The following is a 21208-nucleotide window of genomic DNA, read 5'->3' as shown; positions in this document are numbered from 1 at the left end:
TTATTCTTCATCCAGTTATGATAATTTGTGTATTCCAAAGAGTTCTTCTATTTAATTTTATGTAGCTGAATTCATTGGCATAAAGTCATTTGTAATACCCTCTTATTAGCTTTTAATATCCATGGATAAGGTCTACAGAGTTCTGTTTCATTCCTACTACAGTCATTTGATATCCCTCCCTTTTTGATCAGCTTGTCAAAAGATTTGTAAATTTTTATTATTCCTTACAAAAAGGTAACTTTTGATTTCATTGTTTTTCTTTTATTTTTCTGTTTTAAAATTCATTGACTTTTGTTTAAATTCTTATTATGTCTTTCTGACTTTTTTTTGGATGTTTAATCACCCTTTGTTTTACTGTAGAAGTTCAGGTTGCTGATTTTAGCTATTTTCTAATATCAGCATATAATGGTGATTTCCTTCTGAACACTGCTTTAGCTACAATCTATGAATTTGATATGCTGTGGTTTCATGTTCAGTTAGTTCACAGTGTTTTTAAATTTCCTTGGACACTTTCTTTTGGACTCAGGAGTCATTTAGAATTATGTTGTTTAATTTCCAAGTATTTGGATTTTCCTTTTATATTTGTTATTGATTTCTTCTGTGATCCTGTTATGGTCTGAGAACACACTTTGTATAATTTTGTGTTTTCTAATTTTTGGGTTCCTCACCCCCCACCAGAATGGCCCTTATATAGTCTGTCACAGTGAACGTTCCATTTGTACTTGAAAAGAGGGTGGGCATTTCTGTGGTTGTGTGGATTGCTCTAGAGATGTCAGGTCAAGTTGTTTAACAGCTTTATTAGCTGTATTTTGAAACAGGGCCACAGGTGATTCCATGAACCCTAAAGGTTGAGGGCCACTTAGACAGAGCTTACACTAATTGACAATAAAGCATAGTAGAGGCTCAATTTAGAGTTCAAGTTTATATTTCCTGTGCTTATGGAAACTAGTAACATCCAACCAATTATGCAAAGTGTAAACTTGATAATTATGAATGTCCATAGAGTGAGGCATTTTTCTTTTCCCTACCTCTAAGTCTTCTACCCCTCAAATAACGTTTTAGTTTTTCCTACAAATATACTCTCTACATCTTTCACCTACATGTATCTTTTTTAAAGTGTGTTTTACAAAATATTACACTCTGGAACGATCATTAAGCCGGAGGTGTAATAGGAAGAACTTTACCAATTGCTTAGTAACCTCCTGCATGTTTTTCCCCTTCAAATTCATAATGTCACTTAAAATCATAATTACTCTGAAGTATGGGGTAAAAAAAATCCTTATAGTACTCCTTTTCCAGAAGATAAAATGTGTAATACTAAGTACCTTAAAAGATTTTTAAGAGGATAAAATGAACATCATAAGGTAAACACTAATGGTGTGGGCACACTGTTATGTAGTAGTTAATGTTCTTGTTTTTCTTTTAGATTTATTTCATTGGAACTGAGCTATGAAAATTGATATTGATATGAAAGAAAAAAAAATTTACTGAGAATCCCCAAACTGGAAAATTCAGAAAAACATGAGGTTTAGGTGTTCGATATTTTTTTTATTGTTTTAATATAACATATCACATTCATTTTAAGGCACTTCTCCCTCTTGCCCACTTTGTCTGACACTGTATGCCTACCTCCTCAGAATTAACATCACTGTCATTCCTACACATAATTAGACATTCACAGGATCATTGCAGTGAGAGGGAGGTTGTGCAGCCCTATGTGAAGTGCATGAACTGTGAGCAATAGACAACATGATGTCTTACGCCTTCCCAAGCTACCAACGTCACCAAGGAAGTGCTGTGCATTTAGAATTCCCTCCTCCCCACCTACCTTCCCTGGTTCCTTTCATATCTTTGTGGGAACTTTATTGATACTCTGCTTTCTTTTCTTGAACAGGTGGGCTCTGCATTGCCCAGTCCGTGAGAATCCCCCAAGAGCGCAAAGACAGGACCATTGACTTTGATAGGATTATCAAACAGCTCCTGGACACCCCCAACTCCAGGGCCGTCGTGATTTTTGCCAACGATGAGGATATAAAGTAAGGATTATTGGTGAAATGTGTTCATATGCATGTTGCAGCTCTAGGAGACAGAAAGACCAGGATGCTGACAGAGAAAGAGAAAAGATAGCATAGGATCAAAGTGGTGACATCTGTGTGCACTTTCTGCTTCCTCACAGGGAGCTGCACTCATCCGTGGATAAAGCAGCATGTTGATGCTCTGTCTTTTCTATTAGAAATTAAATGTATTCAGTTATTGTTAATAAGAAGAAAAAACACTAGACTTTTTAAAGCATATCCAAATATAGCAGGTTTATTTCCAAAGTATGGCTCCTGTTACTATTAGAAAAGTTTCATGGTCTAGTTTGTTGACAATGCCTTAAAGTCTTATGTTCAGAACAAAACTTGTCCTACCTGTGGTTTCCTGAATCCACTTTTTCTTTCTTTAGTCCTCCTTCTCCCTCATTCTAAAAAAAGCTACCTATAATCTTCCCTTTATTCCTAGTGCCTTGGATTTGTAGCCAGTCTCTATAGAACATAATGTCCCTTGATTCCTTTTCTAACCACTCCCAACCTGATTCAGGATTTTTATTTTTATCTTTATAGAATAAATGGTAATTATATCTAATTCAAAAGTAAAATAACTCTGTAAGTATTCATGCTAAAAAGTAAAATGCAATCTATCTTGTCTCCTAGCTCATTAGTAGCCTCTTATTAGATCATTCTAGAGACACTGTGTATGAGCTTATGTTTCTCTTTTTAAATATACTACATGTACTGTATGTACCTATTCTGTACCTTGGAGGTCTTTATTTAGGCTTTTATCACTGAGGTTCTCAGTACCTGATAGATGTATTCATTTATTTTAAATATTTTTTTAGATGTTGACAGACCTTTATTTTATTCATTTATCATATGTGGTGCTGAGAATTGAACCCAGTGCCTCACACATGCTTGGCAAACGCTCTACCACTGAGCCACAACCCCAGCCTGTATTCATTCTTTTGAATAGCCGAGCAGAATTTTATTTTAGATATATAATTCAATTTATCAAAATGCCCCCTTCCTGGTTGACATTTAAGTTTGATTATGGACTTTTACAATTACAAAGGTGGAATAAACAACCTTTTTCACAATCTGTATGCACAAAATAAATATATAATTATGTAATATTATACTATGTATTGATATGTAAACATTGGTGTAGTACAAATATACATTGTACAGATATATGATATATAATACTAAAATATTTTATATTTATCTTATAAAATGTCAGGTGCAGTGGTGCATGATTATGATCCCAGCAGCTTGGGGGTGCTGAGGCAGTAGAATGACAAGTTCAATGCCAGCTTTAGCAACTTAGGCCCTAAGCAACTTAGCAAGACCTTGTCTCTAAATAAAAATATTGAAGAGGACTGGGGAATCGGCTCAGTAGTTAAGCACCCCTGGGTTTAATCCCTTGTACCAAATAATTGTCATCATCACTATCATAATAATAATAATTCATAAGATAAATTCCTTGAAATGAAAGTACTAGGATAAAGATGTGTCCCTGAAAATACTGTCTCCGAGAGACATGCCAGTTTACGCTTCACTGATGTGAAAGAGCTGTGTTTTAAATCATTTTCTATCTTGTAGTTCAAAATTATATATCATTAAAGTTGAAGGCAAATAGCTTTTGTTGAGTAAAGTTGTAGCGCTCAAGGCCTGGGGATGTAGCTCAGTGGTAGATTGCTTATCGTGCATGTGTAATACTCTTTGATCCCCAGGAAATCTAAAAATAAAAAAATAAGAAGAAAAAAAAAGGTCAGGCCATGATTACAATTTATTTGGATCTTTGCACACTCAGTAACCAGCCTTCCACACTTTCATCTGCCCCTACTCTGCAGTCTATATCCATCCTGGTACAAACCTCTGATTGCAGGAGAGCAACAGGACTGAGACATTGAAAAGTATTGAACTTGAACCTGAGAATATTTTGCTATTGCAGTGGGCACTCTCTTGCCTTGGGCAAGTTCTCCCAGTGACTCCAAACTTCTTGAGTCCTCAGTTTTCCCATCAACACAAAGAAAATCCTTTGAAGGGGCCACTTGCATTTCCTTCCTCCCAGGTCTTTACCTTCTCTTCCACCTATCTAGAATACATGTCCTATCCTCCTTCATCCCTAGTGCCAGCTCTAGTGTTGCTTTGTCATGGAGATTTCAAAGAACAGAGTAGCTTTGGAAAATTTGTTATAATAGTTCAATTTCTTAGTTTATGCCAATAGCGCAGTATTCTATTTTTGGGTGGCTAAATTAGTGGCAGTATTCTCTAGTAACATGTAAGCATCATTAGCATAGAGATAAAGCTTCTCTCTACTGATTTTTGAATCTTTAATACCTGTCTTAGTACGTGGGCTATAGTTTACTCTCAATGAATGGCATTGGATGAATGAAAGAAATATCTAGTTTGATGCCAGGACTTCATGATTAAAGTACAAACTTTTCTTTCTGAACTTCACTATTATTTGAAATGTCGCACTTTGACATTTTAGAACTCACACCCAATTCCCCGTCTCAGATTCATCTCCATTATGGCATTTGTTCATAGTGTCTTTTCTTTCTCTCTGAGGAATCCATATCTGCTCTTCAAGGTCTATTTCATACGTGCTAGGGAAATGTTTCTGATTACACTTAAATATATTCTCTCTCCTTAGAAAATGCTGGTTGTGGTGGTCTTTGGATATTTTCTTCTTCACTTTGTGTTTTGCTTGTTTTTGAGATTCTGTGTTTGTAATACTACACTTGTCTTTGTGCTCTGCTTTTTTCCATGCCTAATAACCTCCTTAATTATCTCATAAATCCTTCCCATACCTACTTCACAAATTCGTTAAACTTGCATCACATTGGTAAGGAATGGTCTCATATTTATTTTAAATGCACTCAGCACATACAAGATGCACTACAGATAACTGTCAACTGATGGATTCTAATGCTTTTGACCTGTAGGCGGGGTGTGAGTTTATTTTGGATGTAGAATGAATGTCGTCTACCCATTGTGTTCATTCTTTCAGTGTTCGAGTCTGTGCCTTGAGTATTACTGGATATTGTGATTCATCCTAGTGACTGCAAACATAGTTTTTGAGCATGGTAATAAAAGTGAAGTACATATATATTTCTTCCAAAATGTGATCTTAGAAAGCACGGGTGTCTGAAGAGTACAGATCACCTACAATGTTTGTTATTTCTTGTTTTGGAAGCTTTACACTACAGATGGGAGATTTTGAGATTTCTTGGAACATTAACTTCAAATACTTGGTCTGAGAATAGCAGTGAGAAGACATTAGTATCTGGAGTATGAAGCTAAGTGCTAAATCATTCAGAGTATTGATCATTTGGATTTTAGGCAACAGTGAAATCTTTTACTGAAATATTGTTCTGATTATAAAAGTAATATTCCCATTGGAAAATAATATATATACATATACATATATATTTTTTTGGGGGGGGGGTACCTGGGATTGAACCCAGGGGAGCTTAACCACTGAGCCACATCCCCAGCCCATTTTACTTTTTGAGACAGGGTCAAAATTGCTTAGGACTTCTCTAAGTTGCTGAACCTGGCCTCAAACTTTGATCCTTCCGCCTCAGCCTCCCAAGTTTCTGGAATTACATGTACATACCACTATGCCTGGTCTATTTTAATTCTTAAGCTCTTTTTTCTGCTCTTATCTGCATAATGAACTGATTATTAATTTTAAATATTGTATATTAGTTCCTATTCTGTTAGGCAGGACTGAGGTCACTTAGATCTCTCCTAACCTACCAATATATTCTATCAGATATTCATTTCATAAAAATCAGTGTTTATTATATGATTATGTAAATATCATACACTATAGCATCGTCTTTTTTCTATTTTGTGATTTTAGAAAATATTTTTTTTTCCTTAAGCTAATATGACAATGTTTTTTATTTTTGTAACTACTTTAATATTTTTCTGGTGATCTCATAAGTCTACTACTTTTTGCCATATGTTCATATATAAAAAAAATCTGAGTTCCATTATTTTGCCCCCTGAAATCTCCATCATTCTTTTAATTTGGACCAGTTACTGTCATAGTAAGAGTTTCCAACTTTCATACCCTTTCTCTTGCTTGTTCTTTCACTCATGTGTATCCACTCTTTCATTCTTTTTCCTGGCTCTGCAGTGATTTTTTTTTTTTAAATACTTTTTAGTTATCAACGGATCTTTTATTTACTTATTTATATGCAGTGCTGAGGATCAAACCCAGGGCCTCACCCATGGCAGGCAAGCACCCTGCCATGGAGCCACAACTCCAGCCCCTGTTGTGATTTTTATTCTTGGTTTATTTTTCTCATATCCCTGGAACACATCCTCTAATAACTTTTTCAAGAGTAAATTGAAACATCTTTATGTGTTTAATGCCTGAACATGTTTTTGTACTGACTACACTTAATTAGTAATTGGGGTGTTCAGGTGTTGTCTCATATATTTTTCTTAAATACACCATATCTGACCCATAAATGATTTACAGCAAATATCTATAGCTGTGTATGGAGAAGTTCATACTTGTAGAGATTGTGACATTCCACTTTAGCATGGAAAAACCTACAAGACCCACCAGGCGTACAAGCAAATTCTCTTTGCATTGGGATTTTTTGTTTTTTAATTTTAGAGTTTTAGATTAAACAACAAATTTTGCCCCCAAAATTGGAATTAATACATCATTGCTGTATCATTCTTCATTTTTTTCTTTTTTACCCTTGAGCAATTGATCTTTTTATTGCTCTGCACATGTTCTTTCTTTCAGACGTCTTGCACTTTTGTAATATGCTTTATTTTCCCCATTTTTACACTAATTGATCTTTCTTATTTTGGAAAATTCCATGCCTTTCATTTTCTTGGATTTTTCTTCCTTTTAAAAAATGTTAAAATTAAAAAGTTTAGGGCTGGGGAGATAGCTCAGTCGGTAAAGTGCTTGCCTTGCAAGCACAAGGCCATGGGTTTGATTCCCAACACCCAAAAATAAAAAAAATTAAAAAAATAAATTAAAAAATTTAAATTATTTAAATTAAAATTAGTAAAAAATTAAAATTAAAAATATTTTCTCCACACATTTCTTCTGCAAACGTTACTTGGATATAGGCTTTCCTATATCTGCTCTTCAATATTTTTTTTCTTTCTTTCTTTTTTTTTTTTTTTTTAAACTTTTGGTTGTTTTAATTTCTACAGTGTTTTCTAAACTTTTTCCTTTATCTCTTCAAACATAATTCTGATTTCATATTTTTACTAAGAGCTATTTCATAGTATTAGTTTCATCTTGCTGTTGGTTACACATGTGTAAATTTTTGGTTAAATGTACATGTTATTTTGTTCTTTTCATATATTCTGTCTTTCCCATACCACACCGATGTCTTTTTCCCTATTCATTTTTCTTTTTCTGTAGGAGGTTTTCTGTAATTATGGGAACTTCAGGCCATTCACATTTCATTTAGGCCCTATAATCCTCCACTGAGTACCTGGGCTACACTTAGCTAAGGGTTCCCAGCGGGCTGGTCAGGCATCATATTAGTCATTCTGTTGAGGGATTTCCTCTAACTCAATCTCTCAGATCTTTCCTCTGAGATGGTTCAGAACTTTCCAGAAAAACTTTTTCTCCTGGTTTATAATGCTCTATAAGCAGAAGTTGAATATTCCCTAGTGTGTCTTACCATTTCAATACTTAGTATTACTTAATATACTGATATACTGACTTACAGACATTTCCCATCCTTACCTCAATGGAGTTTTTTTGTTGTTGTTCTTCAGTTTTTTTGTGCATAATATTATTTGCTGCTTTTTAATTTTCTTAGTGCATTTTAGTTATCCATAATACTTGCATTCGTTTTGACAAAATCGTCCACGCAGGGAATTTGATTTACTTTATTTCAGTTCAGGGACACCCAAACCTTTTCTCTCCCATTCTCCTTCCCCTTGTTCTCTTTACCTTACTGGTTTTCCTTTCACTCATTTATTTTTTTGAATTGGTGCTTTATAGATATACCTAAAGGTGGAATTCATCGTGGTATACTTATAAATGTACATGGTGTGATTTTGATAAATTCATTCTTTTACATTTTCTCCCCTTTCCTGGTCTTCCTTCCTCTCTCTCCGTCTCCTCATTTTACTCCACTGATCTTCGGTACAGCTTTATGAAATTCTCTTCCCCTGCCCTTCTTCCCCTTATTTTGCCCTTTCTTCCACATATGAGAAAAAACATTCAATTCTTGATTTTTCTGTGCCTTCCTTATTTCACTTCTCATGATATTCTCCAGTTCCATCCTTTTACTGGGAAATGCAATAATTTCATCCTTCCTTATGAGTAAACTTTATCATGAATATAAGCAACAATTTTCTTTATCCTTTCATCTATTGACAGCCTTCTGGGTTGATTCCATGATTTGACTATTGTGAATTGTTCTGCAATTAATGTTGATATGACTGTATCACTATAGTATGCAGATTTCAGTTCTTTTGCATAAATACAAGGAGTGGGGGTAATATGGTGCTTTATTTTCAGTTTTCAAAGGAATCTCCACACTATTCTAGTCATGTTTCATGTAACTCTTATCTTTTAATGTTTGAGTGTTCACAATGTCAGAACCTATTGCTTACATTTCTTTTTAAGAAAATTACCATTTCTTTTCCTGCATAGAAGAAAGAAGGAATAAACTGGCTTTTTCTCATTCCACATACAAGCTTTCAGTCAGTCCTTTTGTATTTAGTTCTGTACCTCTGGTAACTTCAAGTCCTGTGAAGCCAACAAGTCATTTTTTCTAAAGGAACTTTAGTTGTACTTTTGTGTTCTGAAAACACAATTATTTCTCACCCCTCCCCTCTTCTTCAAAATGTACTACTGTAATGACTTTCCATTAATAGTTTTCTTTTTTCTTTCATTTACTCTTATTGTCTTTGCTATTTATAAAGCAGTTTAATCCATAAACATAGACAATAAATTTTTCATGTTTAATATGGAAATCTTTTTTAAAAATGTTTAATTTTATTTATTTTTATTTTTAAAGACTACATTTTGATTCATTATACACAAATGGGGTACAACTTTTTGTTTCTAAGGTTGTACACAATGTAGATTCATACCATTGGTGTAAACATACATGTACATAGGGTAATGATGTCTGTCTCATTCCACCATCTTTCATACCCCCGCTCCCTCCCCACCGCCCCGCATTTCCCTCTACACAATCCAACATTCCTCCGTTCTTCCCTTACCCTCCCCCACTCCATTATGTATCATCATCCACTTATCAGAGAAAACACATCACCTTTAGTTTGGGGGGATTGGCTTATTTTTTTACCACCATATTCCCCAATTCCATCCATTTACCTACAAATGCCATAGTTTTATTCTTCTTTATGACTGAATAATGTGAATTCTGTTTAGTTTAATAAATACTGTAAGAACTTTGACTTATGTGGACATATTGCTTTCATGAAATGACATTTACCACCAACTGTGATTGGACATTCTCAGTTCTTCAGCCCCAAGTGCAAACTCAAAAAAAAAAAAAAAAAAAAATTGGTCCATATAGGAAATGAATTTGGTATCTTGTTCTAATTTATTTTTCATTATGATATATGTGAATATGTATCTCCTGCTTATTGGGCATTTATAGTTCTTTATCATTTGATTTTTTTTAAATGTCCTTTGCCTGTTTTACTTCAGATGCTTTGACATTTTTATTATTGGTTTGCAAAATCTCTTTATATATTAGGCATGTAAATCCTTTGACATGCTTTTTTTTCCCCATCAATTATTTGCTTTTTGAGAAGGAGTAGCTTGCTTTCCTTCTACTTGATTTTGAATATGCTGATGTTCAGCTTCTGTTATTTATCATTAATATTCCTTTTTATATTCCTTTCCACAGGCAAATACTTGCAGCAGCCAAAAGAGCTGACCAAGTGGGCCATTTTCTTTGGGTGGGATCAGACAGCTGGGGATCCAAAATAAACCCTCTACACCAGCATGAAGATATTGCAGAAGGGGCCATCACCATCCAGCCCAAGCGAGCCACAGTCGAAGGTAGGTGTTATATCAGCGGTAGGATACCTGAGAGTGTGGTCGATGCTGCATTCTACTGCCCAAGCATGCATGTCTTTGAGGGCTTGGTGTTTGAACATAATTTATGCAGGCTGGTTTCCAACTTGTCACCATGAAATGCAAATGAACCCACACACCTGATCCGTTCTTTGAGTTGACATTCCTCTTTTGTAGTGATCATATTGTTTTCATAATATTGCAATTTGCATATATTCTTTTTTATGGGACAAGAGCTTTCTGAGAGGAGAGCATTAACATTAACAAGAATTGAAATAATCATGCATCCAAGTGTGCATTAATTGTGCCACATTTTCAGAGAACATTTTTCCTGCATAATTTATCCTTTACTCCCTTAGTGAAATAACTACAGGAGTCATTTTCCCCTTTACCTTTGCAGGTCCCTTGCAGAGCCAGGAGCTCTGATTAGCAGCACACTGCTCTTAGCAGGCGTTGGTGTCACTCGCTTTCCTAGGTCTCTATTATTTTCACTCTTTGTCTTTTTCTTGCTTTCCTGAATTTCTTCCCCTTCCTTTTACTCTATCTTCCTTGCTACCACAAAGATTTTTGGAGAGATACAAGTGTTAGATAGTGGCAATGCGCAGTGAAATGTGAACTAACGACATAACAGTGACAAGGGTTTCTTTGAATTGCTTTTAATGATCAAGTAACTTGTAAAACAACAGGTGTACACAACCCCTGAGAACAAACAGGGAGAAACAAAAGGAGCCAATTAGGAAATACATCAATAAAAAAAAGATCAATGAGACTAACTTCTGACAGGATCTGCTGAGGGCATTGTAAAGTCAGGATTTATGGTCATAGGTTTCTCAATGTATTTCAGAAGGGAAAGTTCTTCAGTTGCACAGGCTTATTAAGATGAAGTCTGAAAAAAAAAAAATGAAGTCTGCCACATCATTGACCCCAACACCCATGAGAACACAGGATTGACTTGTAGATGAAGCCCCCTGAATATCTTGGTTGCCATGACAGTTTCAGACAGTTTCAGATAGGACCAACTAGGGTCAAAAACTTCCTATCCAATGTGAAGGAGGAGGTAACATCTGATTGGTAAAGACTGCAGAAGGTGGAACCCAGTTCTCCTGCAAAACATCAAAAAGCAACAAATTAGAAAATAGCATGGCTTCCTTTGTCATTTTCTGCTCAGATGACACAGTCTTGAGAGGGCTCTTTGGTTAAGCCTTACTTTACTTCCACTGTGATTAAATTCTCTTGCTTGACTTTCTGCATTACACTTTAAATTTTCTTTCATTGGAACTCAAGAACTGAGGTGCTTCCGCTCAACATGATCTTGTGAGGCCATCAACAAAGGGTGTTTATTGGCATCCTTCTGACCTAAGGTAACATTCTGATTACAATTTATGTTTCATTTAATTTTAAAAGGAAAGTTATTTCTAAGAAAAGACACTATGTCAAGAGAAAGGAACTCCTCTGCTGATATTCTGCTTTGTATCTCTTTTCTAAAGGTGCAGGTCCCCAAAGATTTCATAAAACATGCTTTGTACAATGATTGAACTCCATCCTCTTGCTCAAAGGAAATCCAATATTTGCATTCTTTTCTATTCTTTCTCCACTCCAATCTAATTAAGTATTCTCCCTAGAAGTTTTCATGCTCTGTGAAGGCTTTTTAAAACAAATCACTCTTCCCTTTGTATGTTATCAGGAGGAGATAAAGACCCCATGAGTCATTCATGTTTTCATTGGGAGGTTTTGAATCAATTCCATTCTCTGATACATGTCCAGTGCAGATTGCCTGTCTTACAATGCAGATCAGTGCATTTGTGTGGATAGGTTACAAGACTAAAAGATGAAGTTTTTAACCGTCTCTTCTCCTTTTTACTCAAATACATTTCTATTATGTTCCTTGCTCTTGCTAGGACGCAAGGAAACAAGTGATGGAGACCCCCTCAAAGCACACAGAATTGAAGGGAGGTGTCGGAAAAGTCAGTGACTGTAGAACATGGGAGTATCTGTAAGTGCAGAATGATGATAGGAGTGAAGACTCGCTAGAGGATTATAGTACACGAAATGAAGACTGGGAGTCCATCTGGCAGACAATGAGAGGAAGACTGCAGCCAAGCAGGGAGAGGGGATTGAAGGGGAAGACGTAATAGGGGAGCTGTCAATCATTCATCCTGCACCATAGTCCTACATTGCAACCATCTTGAAATAATTTTAGTTTTTAAAAATGTTCCTGTTTATAAGACATTAGAAAGGCTCCTCTTTACTGGATGACTAGTCTTGACTGTATTATCTGGCTGATTGATTACTCTATATCCTTGAGTCTTTGCTTAGATCTTAGTTTTGCATGGAAACCATGTATGTTACTCAGATTTTTGTCATTGTAACAAAATAACTGAGATAATCACCTTATAGAGAGAAAAGTATTATTTTGGTTCACAGTTTTAAAGGTTTCAGTTCATGGTTGATTGGCACCATTGCTTTGGGCCTTGAATGAGGCAGCACATCATGGCTCGAGCACAAGGGAGAATAAACACACTCTCTTTTTGATCAGGAAGCCAGAAAGAGAGGAGGGGCCGGGGTCCCATAACCTTCTTCAAGATACCCACAGGGCCTGAAGACCTCCCATTAGGTCTACCTCTTAAAGTTTTCCACCCTGAGGAACAAGCCACTAATATAGAGCCTTTGAGAGACATTCAAGATCCAAAACTGTAGTACCATCTGTGGTCATCACACTCCTCTCCAGTCTGCGCTGGTAGCTCCTTCTGCATTTCCAGCATCCCACAAGTCCCCCACGGCTGTAATTACCTCATTATTTATTTCTCTTTCTCTCCGAAAATAAGTCTGTTATGTACCATTGTACCACTAGCATTCGGTACTTTACCTGGATATTGCAATACTCAATCAAAATTTGTAGGTGGTTGTATGTCTGGATGGATCAGGAATCACACATCGCATAAGTGCCTGACACAAATTAGAGCTTTTAAGTAGGCCGGAGTTGCATAGTGAAGGGTTCTGAAAACCACAATGAGTTTGACTACATTCTGAAAGTCTGGGGAGTATCACCTGAGCAAGTATGTGAGATGTCACCTGAGGGTCTTTCAAGGCTCACTCAGATGACTCTAAAGACAGGTGAATGGTAAGGATTTGATATGAGTTGAGACAAACCAACAAATTATAGGGTCTCAGCTGAGATCCCCTCTTCCTAAGCTCTAGATACCACATAATGATGTCCATATTCCATGGTTACCAACCCAGGTGCACGCTATGTTAGGAAATTACTAGTTATATGAAAGGTCTCATAAATACTTAAAAGAAAATGCTATTTTCATGCATATGGGGATATGTAAGTTTACAAAATCAGACGCAAAATACCATCATGAATTGATAAGAAGGAAAGGAAAAAAATGACCATAGACAACAAAATGGAGGAGAAGTGTTGCCATTATTATAAGTATTATTGAGATGTGTGGAACAGTAACCATTTCATGCAAAACTTTCCTACCCAGAGAACAATGAATATTTTCATGTGACTATATAAAAAAGACCATGGCTTCTAGCTAGCCATACTGTCAATACGCATTATTATGAAGAGAACCAAGCTTCTTCAAATTTCTTAACAGAATTAGAACATTAAGATTGAAGCTGTGCCTTTACAGTGTCACTCCTAAGAAAATGGAGAAAGAAAAGCATTTCAGTTAAGCTGAGGCTTCTGACCAAAGCTGTGGAACATCTAAAATTAAACTCTAAGTGGAGCATATTCTATAAGGACAAGTAAGTTTTTCTACCCTGCTTTGAGTTATTTTTTTTCTTCCCCTTCATTTTTTCTGTCTTGTGGATGTTCTGTATTGGGTCGGGAATGAACTGGTATATCCTACAGCATTCAGAGTACATCTTCTGTCTTTGACTGAGCTAAACCCTTCATTGTCAAAAAGGTAAAGAGATAATTAATAATTCACATTATTACTCTTTAGATTCATATTTTGAACATGTTCATCCAACATCTGGATTTTTGGCTGGCATTTTCTATGTGTGCATAAACATCACAAATTGTTTTTGGCTGAATTGTGAGCAAGTACACTGTTTCTGTGAAAGTAGCTTTTTATTTCCTTTTATCTTCTGTGTTCATTTTTCATCCATAGAAAATGAGGCATCAGTGTTTTTCTTAGCCAAAGGTGTTGTTTCTCAGTTTAATGATGACTGAAGCCAAGCCCTGGATGGTCAGCTGTAGTTCCACTGTCTGCCCAATACTTATGGCGGATCTAGGGAATATCTGCAGAACTTGGCAGCTCTCCTCTAGCTCCTAGGCCAAAGCTCATGTGTAATTTTTAGTTTCTCTGCATTTTCTGATGAGCCAAGGAATCCCTGGCATTTTCCCTACTCATATGTTGCCCATTAACTAGAACACACAGTAATCCTCTCCAGTCCTCATGTCTTCAGAGCAAATATGTCCAAGTCACCTTCAACTCTTCACCATCCAAAATGCTTTGCTTCTCTGAGAGTAGGTGGTCCTAGGTGTCCTTTGCTTAGAGCCAGCAGAGGTCCTGGGCCAGCAAATTTTCATCAATGCCATGATCATGAATGTTAGGAAGTTAGGGTAATGAAGGGTGGATTCTCAAAGCTAACTCGAATGGCTCTCACAATTGGTGGTGGTTTTCCAGTGGGCCTGTAAAACAGCTTGCTTACTGAATTTAGTCTGCAATATGTGAAGCAATAGACAAAAACAACAAAAACCAAAACTCTACCCAGCATTAAAAAAAAAAAAAATCAGCTTTATAGAAGAGGATTTCATGATTTTACTCAACATCTCAAGATCAAATACTTTATTTTTCATAAAACCAGAAAGCTCAAAGCTGTGAAGATCTGAATTAAAATAGTTCTGGCTCCAATTTAGCTATGCTGTACTGTATCCTTCCTTAATTACCTGGAATATACCACATGTGTCAGAGTTTATTAGGTGACTAGGAGAAAATACCAAGAAAAAAATTACTGCCTTGACCCACAATGCTGTTTCAAAGCAGGATGTTTCTTTGGGGCCTAGAAGCTTGTTTAATAAGGGTGCACTGAGGTGCACTGTATGTTCATTGTCATGACAGTTTTTTAAATCTGCCTATAGAAGTTCATGTTATAAGCTCCAGCAGTATCTCAAGCATATGTGTGTTTATCTACTGAGATGCAGCAGATTACAAAACAATATCAGGTCTAGACTAGGTCTGGCATCTAATAGGCAGAAGATAGATGATAATAAAGAATATAGATAAGAAAATACCTTAATAGAATAATTAACATAAAGCACCTTTTCTTAAGGGCTAGAATGCAAATATCAGAGCTAGAAAGGAGAACAGTCAGGAAGCCAGGATACATTTGGGGTCACCATAAATATTTGAAGGATGTGAATGTAGGTTAGTAGCTCAAGCATCTCCAGATTTTATAATTTTTAGACAGATTAAGCCTTTTTACTGCCTGAAAGCCACCATTATCACTCATTTCCCTTTTTCTTATTGACATGGAAAATGTTTTTTTCTCAAAAGCAAATCATCATTCGTTCGTTCATTCATTCATATTGTGCTGATGTGGGTCAAACCCAGAGCCTCATGCATGCTAGCCAAGTGCTCCATCACTGAGTCACATCCCCAGTTCTCATGGATGATAGTTTAAGACTACTTTGCTTTTCCTAGAAAGTCTTTGTCTACACTGTCCCTCCCAAAGCGAATTCAAGGCACCATGGGTCAAAAACATGCTGTGGACCCACTTTACAGCAAACACTAACTATCCTCATTTATACACTCGCGCAGTGCTCACAACTAGGATCTGAACCCCTTCCAGGGCAGTGCCAACAGTTCTTCAGTTCCTTGACACGCTGTCTTTATCCATGAATTCCTGGTTTTTTACAGAAGGAAGTGTAAAAAATATGTAGAGGTTGACCCAGCTATCCCACTCCTCGGTTTATACCCAAAGGATTTAAAATCAACATACTAGAGTGATGCAGCCACATCAATGTTTATAGCAGCTCTATTCAAAATAGCTAGATTGTGGAACCAACCTACAAGCCCTTCAATTAATGAATGGATAAAGAAACTGTGGTACATATACACAATGAAATACTATTCAGCCATAAAGAAAAATAAAATTATGGCATTTGTAGGTAAATGGATGGAGTTGGAGAATATCATGCTAAGCAAAATAAGCCAATCTGCCAAAACCAAAAGCCCAATGTTTTCTCTGATAAGTGAGTAATGATACACTATTGGGGAGGTTGGGGGAGTTGGAGGAGTAAGAGTAAAATGGAGGAACTTTGGATGATGTAGAGGGAAATGGGGCCGGAGGAGGTGGGGGAAGGAACGATAGTGGATTTAGACATCATTACCCTATGCACGTGTATGATTATACAAATGATATGAATCTACATTGTGTACAACTGTAGAAATGAAAAGTTGTACCTCACTTGTGTACAATGAATCAAAGTGCAGTCTATAAAAAAATTAAAAAGAAAAAATTAAACTGTTAAAAAAAAAAAAAGAATACACAAAGGGATACTTATGTGTATAAAGTTGAAGTATTTTTTTTTTTTGATGGGGAAAATATTCATCCTAAAAGTTTTTTCTCATTTGGAGGAGCTTCCTGTGCAAAGTCTAGGTGATGGCTCAACTGTAGTTTGTTGAGATTTTAAAAGCATTCATGGGAAGGCTGTGCTCTGACTCCAGGAAGTAGAACGTACAGAGGCGGCTGTCTGTCTGTCTTAGACATCCCTGTGGGAACTTCTTTCCAGGCTGCGCTGCTTCTCCTAACAGACTGGTCTGAGAAAGAACCGGTGAGAAGAATATCTCCGTGGAGGTGATGCCACCTTATTTCTAATCTTGTGATGGTTAGAGATTTTTTGGACTTGAGCAAGTGTTAAGGAATGCGGAGAAACTTGCAACCTAGATAAATAAAGAGACTTGAGAATAATTGTTTCCTTTTATATGTATGCATGCCCACGTGTATATATGTATGTGTCTATTTATATACACACCTCTCTCCCAGATTTTGAGACATGCGGTCTCCTATTAAATAATACAATAGACGTTCTCTTCACCAACTTCTTTTAACTGGCCAGTGGTCATTTTTGAACTAGTAAATATGTAAACCAAAAAGAAGCTGCTTTTTTTTGTGTGCTCTACTATCTGATACCCTAATGCACTGAACACTCAGAGTTCATTGATTGATTAGTATTTCCTACCAGCAGGATCGTTGACTTCCAAGAATTTGCTGTATTTATTATTTGCAAATCAGTTTATTCTAATAATATGTGTTACTGTAATTATTTAATATACTTAAAATTATATTAAATGAGTGGAGGAAGAGAAAAAGAGGATGCTATTTCAGAGAAAAATGTTTAAAAACATTTGGTAAGTTTGTCACTGTTAATCATGGACAAGACTCTGGTAAAATATTGGAGAGAAATCTTGAATACTAGAAAATGTGTTGCAAGTAGGTTGCTGTGCAACTGCTTTCCAGTTTTCATTTCACATTAAAGAGAATAAAACTGAATTTGATTACAGTTGATTTTTCTCCCCCCTGATAACAGAGAGGCCAGTCAATGAAACATGTTCACAGAAGGAACTTGATCCCACATCAAGATCGTCAAGTCTGTCCTCATTGTCATCCTCTTTCTCCTCCTCCCCACCCTTTGTGTGTGTGTGTGTGTGTGTGTGTGTGTGTGTGTGTGTGTGTGTAACTTGAGTAAAAACATTTCTGTATTTATTACTTTTCAATGTTTCATTCTCAAGATAGAAATTTTGGATTAAACAATTGTGTATTCCAATCTTATTTTGGGGCTTCCAATGTATTAATTTACTTTCTCTTGGGCTTTCCCTTTGTGGGTTTTAATTTTCTCAATTGTAATATAAAGAGTTTCGACTCGGTTACCTATAAGGTCCCTTGTAGAGGAGCATTCCAAGTCAGGATCCTATGGTGACCAACTATTATTTTGTGTTCACCCAGCATCTATTCCCTTTCTAGTCACGGTCTCCACCTTGTCACCCATAGTACCCGAAGGGCCACTATAGCCTGCATTGTTCAAGTGGGAGTGGTTCATTCCCTTGACCCCAGGAGCAGGCACAGAGCCCCTGTCACTCATAGTCACCAGGAAGATTCAAAGCTGGCCAAGCTCTGAAGGATGACGGTGGTTTTGTCATCTAATCCCTCAATGTGATCTCAGCTGCTGGAATCTACCTTTGTAAAGAGAAGGAAGGCTGCTTGAAAATGTTTTCTAGATGAATACTGGAGAAGACGCCAAATTCCATAAAGCTATTCTGTGCCTGGAGTTTGAATCTGGACTTTTTTTTTTTTTAATATTTTGTTTTAGTTGTAGGTGGACACAATAACTTTATTTTATTTTTATGTGGTGCTGAGGATTGAACCCAGGGCCTCATGCATGCCAGGCGAGCACTCTACCACTGAGCCACAACCCCAGCCTCTGGACTTCTCTTTTATTTATTTATTTATTTATTTTAAATAAACTTAGAGACTCCCACTAATCAAATCAGATACTTTGGAGTGAGATTTTGTCCCTTGAAACACAAATGACTGGACATATGTGGTTGGACATTATGATGGCCTCCTTCCAGGCACTTGTCCCACCATTTACTGTCTGAGTTACATCCTTTCTAAGCATAATGTACCCCACAGGGATGCCCCTTGTTCCCTTTTCTCCATCCATACCTCTTTCCCATGAAATCTGTGCGTGGTTCAGGACCCACCATGAGTTTCATCTACATTTATTTTCTTTCCTCTGTTGTCTTCCCCTTCTCTCTAATTTCATTCTCTCAGGCATTCTGTTTTGCTTATGAAGCATTTGTCACAGATAAGCAGCTATTCTACATGCATATCGGGAGTGGTAACTAGGACTAAATGACAGATTCATATAACCTTGAAAAAGGCAGATGAACTATCTGGTTACCCTCTAGAATTTGAATCGAGAACTGAGCAGACTTTGGAGGGAGAATTTCTTAATAACGGAATGAGGATAACCCAGGAAGAACATCTTAGTCAGCAAAAGGAGGGGACTGTCTCCCCTCTTCCAAGGCCAGCACATGTGGGATTCAGACATGAATTGCATAGGGTACTGAGAGACTGAACTTAAAGATGCATCTTTGAGCCTTGGGATGTAGCTTAGTGGAAGAGAGTTTACCTAGCATGCTTGAAGTCCTGGGTTTTCTCCCCAGCATTACAAAAAAAAAAAAAAAAAAGTCTCAACAGGCAAAACTATACTACCATTACAAACTCACCCATGTAAAATCTAAGTGAGCAAACAAAATCTTTCTCACCCATGAGAAGTTTGCTGTGGTTTCATAAAACTTCCTAGGGGTTTACAGACAGAAGGGTAGATCAAGAACCATTGTTATATTTGGTTAATGTTGGTGAAAGTGGTTGGGGTGGGCTTCATAGAGAATGAAGGGAGTATGCTCTATGATTCCATAAACTCTCACCAATTTTCCCCTAACTTTCATATGTTCATACTAAAGCCTCTATGGAGGAGTACTATACTCTGTTGGATCTTTTGAATATCTTCAAAGATTATGCCACTTCAAATGGCAAAGTGGCCTGAATGTGAAGTCCTATGCTTTGCAATTGTCAGACTTATTTTGCAACCCGATGTCCTGTCAGGATAAGAGAAAAATTTAGTCACCATCAACTGCATTTGAGACAGTGAATTGGGTATGGTATTAACCCACATCAGTTCCAGAACTGTACTAACTGTGCTATTAACTAAGTAGGTTGTTTAGTAGGCATAGGAATGTATTTTTTCCTCTGCTCATATTTTTTCCTGTTTTTCATATTAAAAATGGATAAGATTAAATAATTACTAAGAATATTTACATCCCTAGTAGTCTCTGATCATCTATTAGAAAATTAAAAAGTGGGTGTGTATGCATCATGTGCCTTGTTTGGACAAAAAGAACTTTAAGCACTTATTCCAAGAGCTAGTGAGGGAATAGAGAGGAGAGAAAAATCACAAGAGTGGTGAAGTTCTGGGGAGAGGAATAAAATACATTAAATAAAAAATGATTTGACAGCTGGGTATGGTGGCACATGCCTATAATCCCAGCAACTCAGGAGGCTGAGGCAGGAGAAGCACAAGTTCAAAGCCATCCTCAGCAACTTAGCAATACCTTGTCAACAAGCACCCCTGGGTTCAGTCTCCAGTGTGTGCAAAAAAAATAAAAGATTTGACGATGCTCATCTTGGTTCTATCCAGTAAAGGTTGGATAGGAAACAATGACATTATTAGAAAAGAAGTTAAAGAATAAGAAAAGAAGGGAACAGGGCCAGGTAAAATCTAAAATCTGAAACTATTTTTTTTTTTTTTAAATGTACAAATGAGTGACAGGAAGGACATCCCAGACATCCAAATCACACCTATGACCAAAGAAAAACTGTCCTGAGACTGTCCAAAACCTGATTTTCTTTCTCATCCGGGACATTAGTTATGTACTCCCTTCATCAGCCAGCGCAGGGAAACAGTTTCTGTCTGTCTTCACTATATAAGACTGTGCTGACTTGGTTTCCCTTTTTTGCAAGCAGTGTGCCATCCCAGAAGCCTCTGGGCTGCAAAGAAGGATACCTAGGGCAGGAAAGTGTGTGATTAGTTTGGATCAAATGTGAGAAATAAGACAGGAAGTGCTTGGAACTATTAAATTCAAGGCTGAGGATGAACATAAACCAGTAGTGAGAATTTAAAGGACCATTAAGTTAGCCAAATGGATGGCTGGAGGAAAAGTCATTTATATAAATTGGGGGGGTGAAAGGGCTTCTGTAATGTTCCTTCACAAAAATTAGATGCTTTTTAATATGTCCTCATTTGGAAAACGGGAGGAAAAACTTCAAAGTAAGAGATGAGTATATTTCAGGCCCAGTATATTCATATTAGGTGTGTGCTGTAGGTTAATTGGAATTTTAAAGTTAAAATGACCTTCTAAATTATACATTAAAACTTTTTTTTTTCCTGCACAATGTTTCCAAAGACCAAGTCTACTGTGCCATTTGTAATTTGGCTTAGAAAATTACTTCCTAACCTTGTAGTACTTCAACCTTTTTAATATTGCTAAGAGTAGGCTGTTTTTTTTTCTTTGAGTTCACATGTCGG

General features: G+C 36.7%; 1 protein-coding gene across 7 annotated transcripts in view; it reads left to right on the top strand.

Annotated features, from left to right (window-relative positions):
* The window catches only part of GRM7 (glutamate metabotropic receptor 7), an 891077-nt gene that overhangs the window by 450655 nt on the left and 419214 nt on the right, over positions 1 to 21208 (top strand). For all 7 annotated transcript variants that reach the window (XR_013760830.1, XR_013760831.1, XM_079122078.1 and 4 more), the window contains exons 3-4: positions 1895 to 2036; positions 9929 to 10083. Coding sequence is in view for 5 of the 7 variants with exons in the window: in XM_079122078.1 (XP_078978204.1) it covers positions 1895 to 2036; positions 9929 to 10083 (297 nt within the window). In the remaining 2 variants the exon portion in view is untranslated. The remainder of the gene's footprint in view (positions 1 to 1894; positions 2037 to 9928; positions 10084 to 21208) is intronic.

Source organism: Sciurus vulgaris (genome assembly GCF_902686455.1).
Source record: "Sciurus vulgaris genome assembly, chromosome: 19".
In the NCBI taxonomy this organism is placed as follows: Eukaryota; Metazoa; Chordata; class Mammalia; order Rodentia; family Sciuridae; genus Sciurus; species Sciurus vulgaris.
This window is presented reverse-complemented; position numbering and strand designations above follow the sequence as displayed.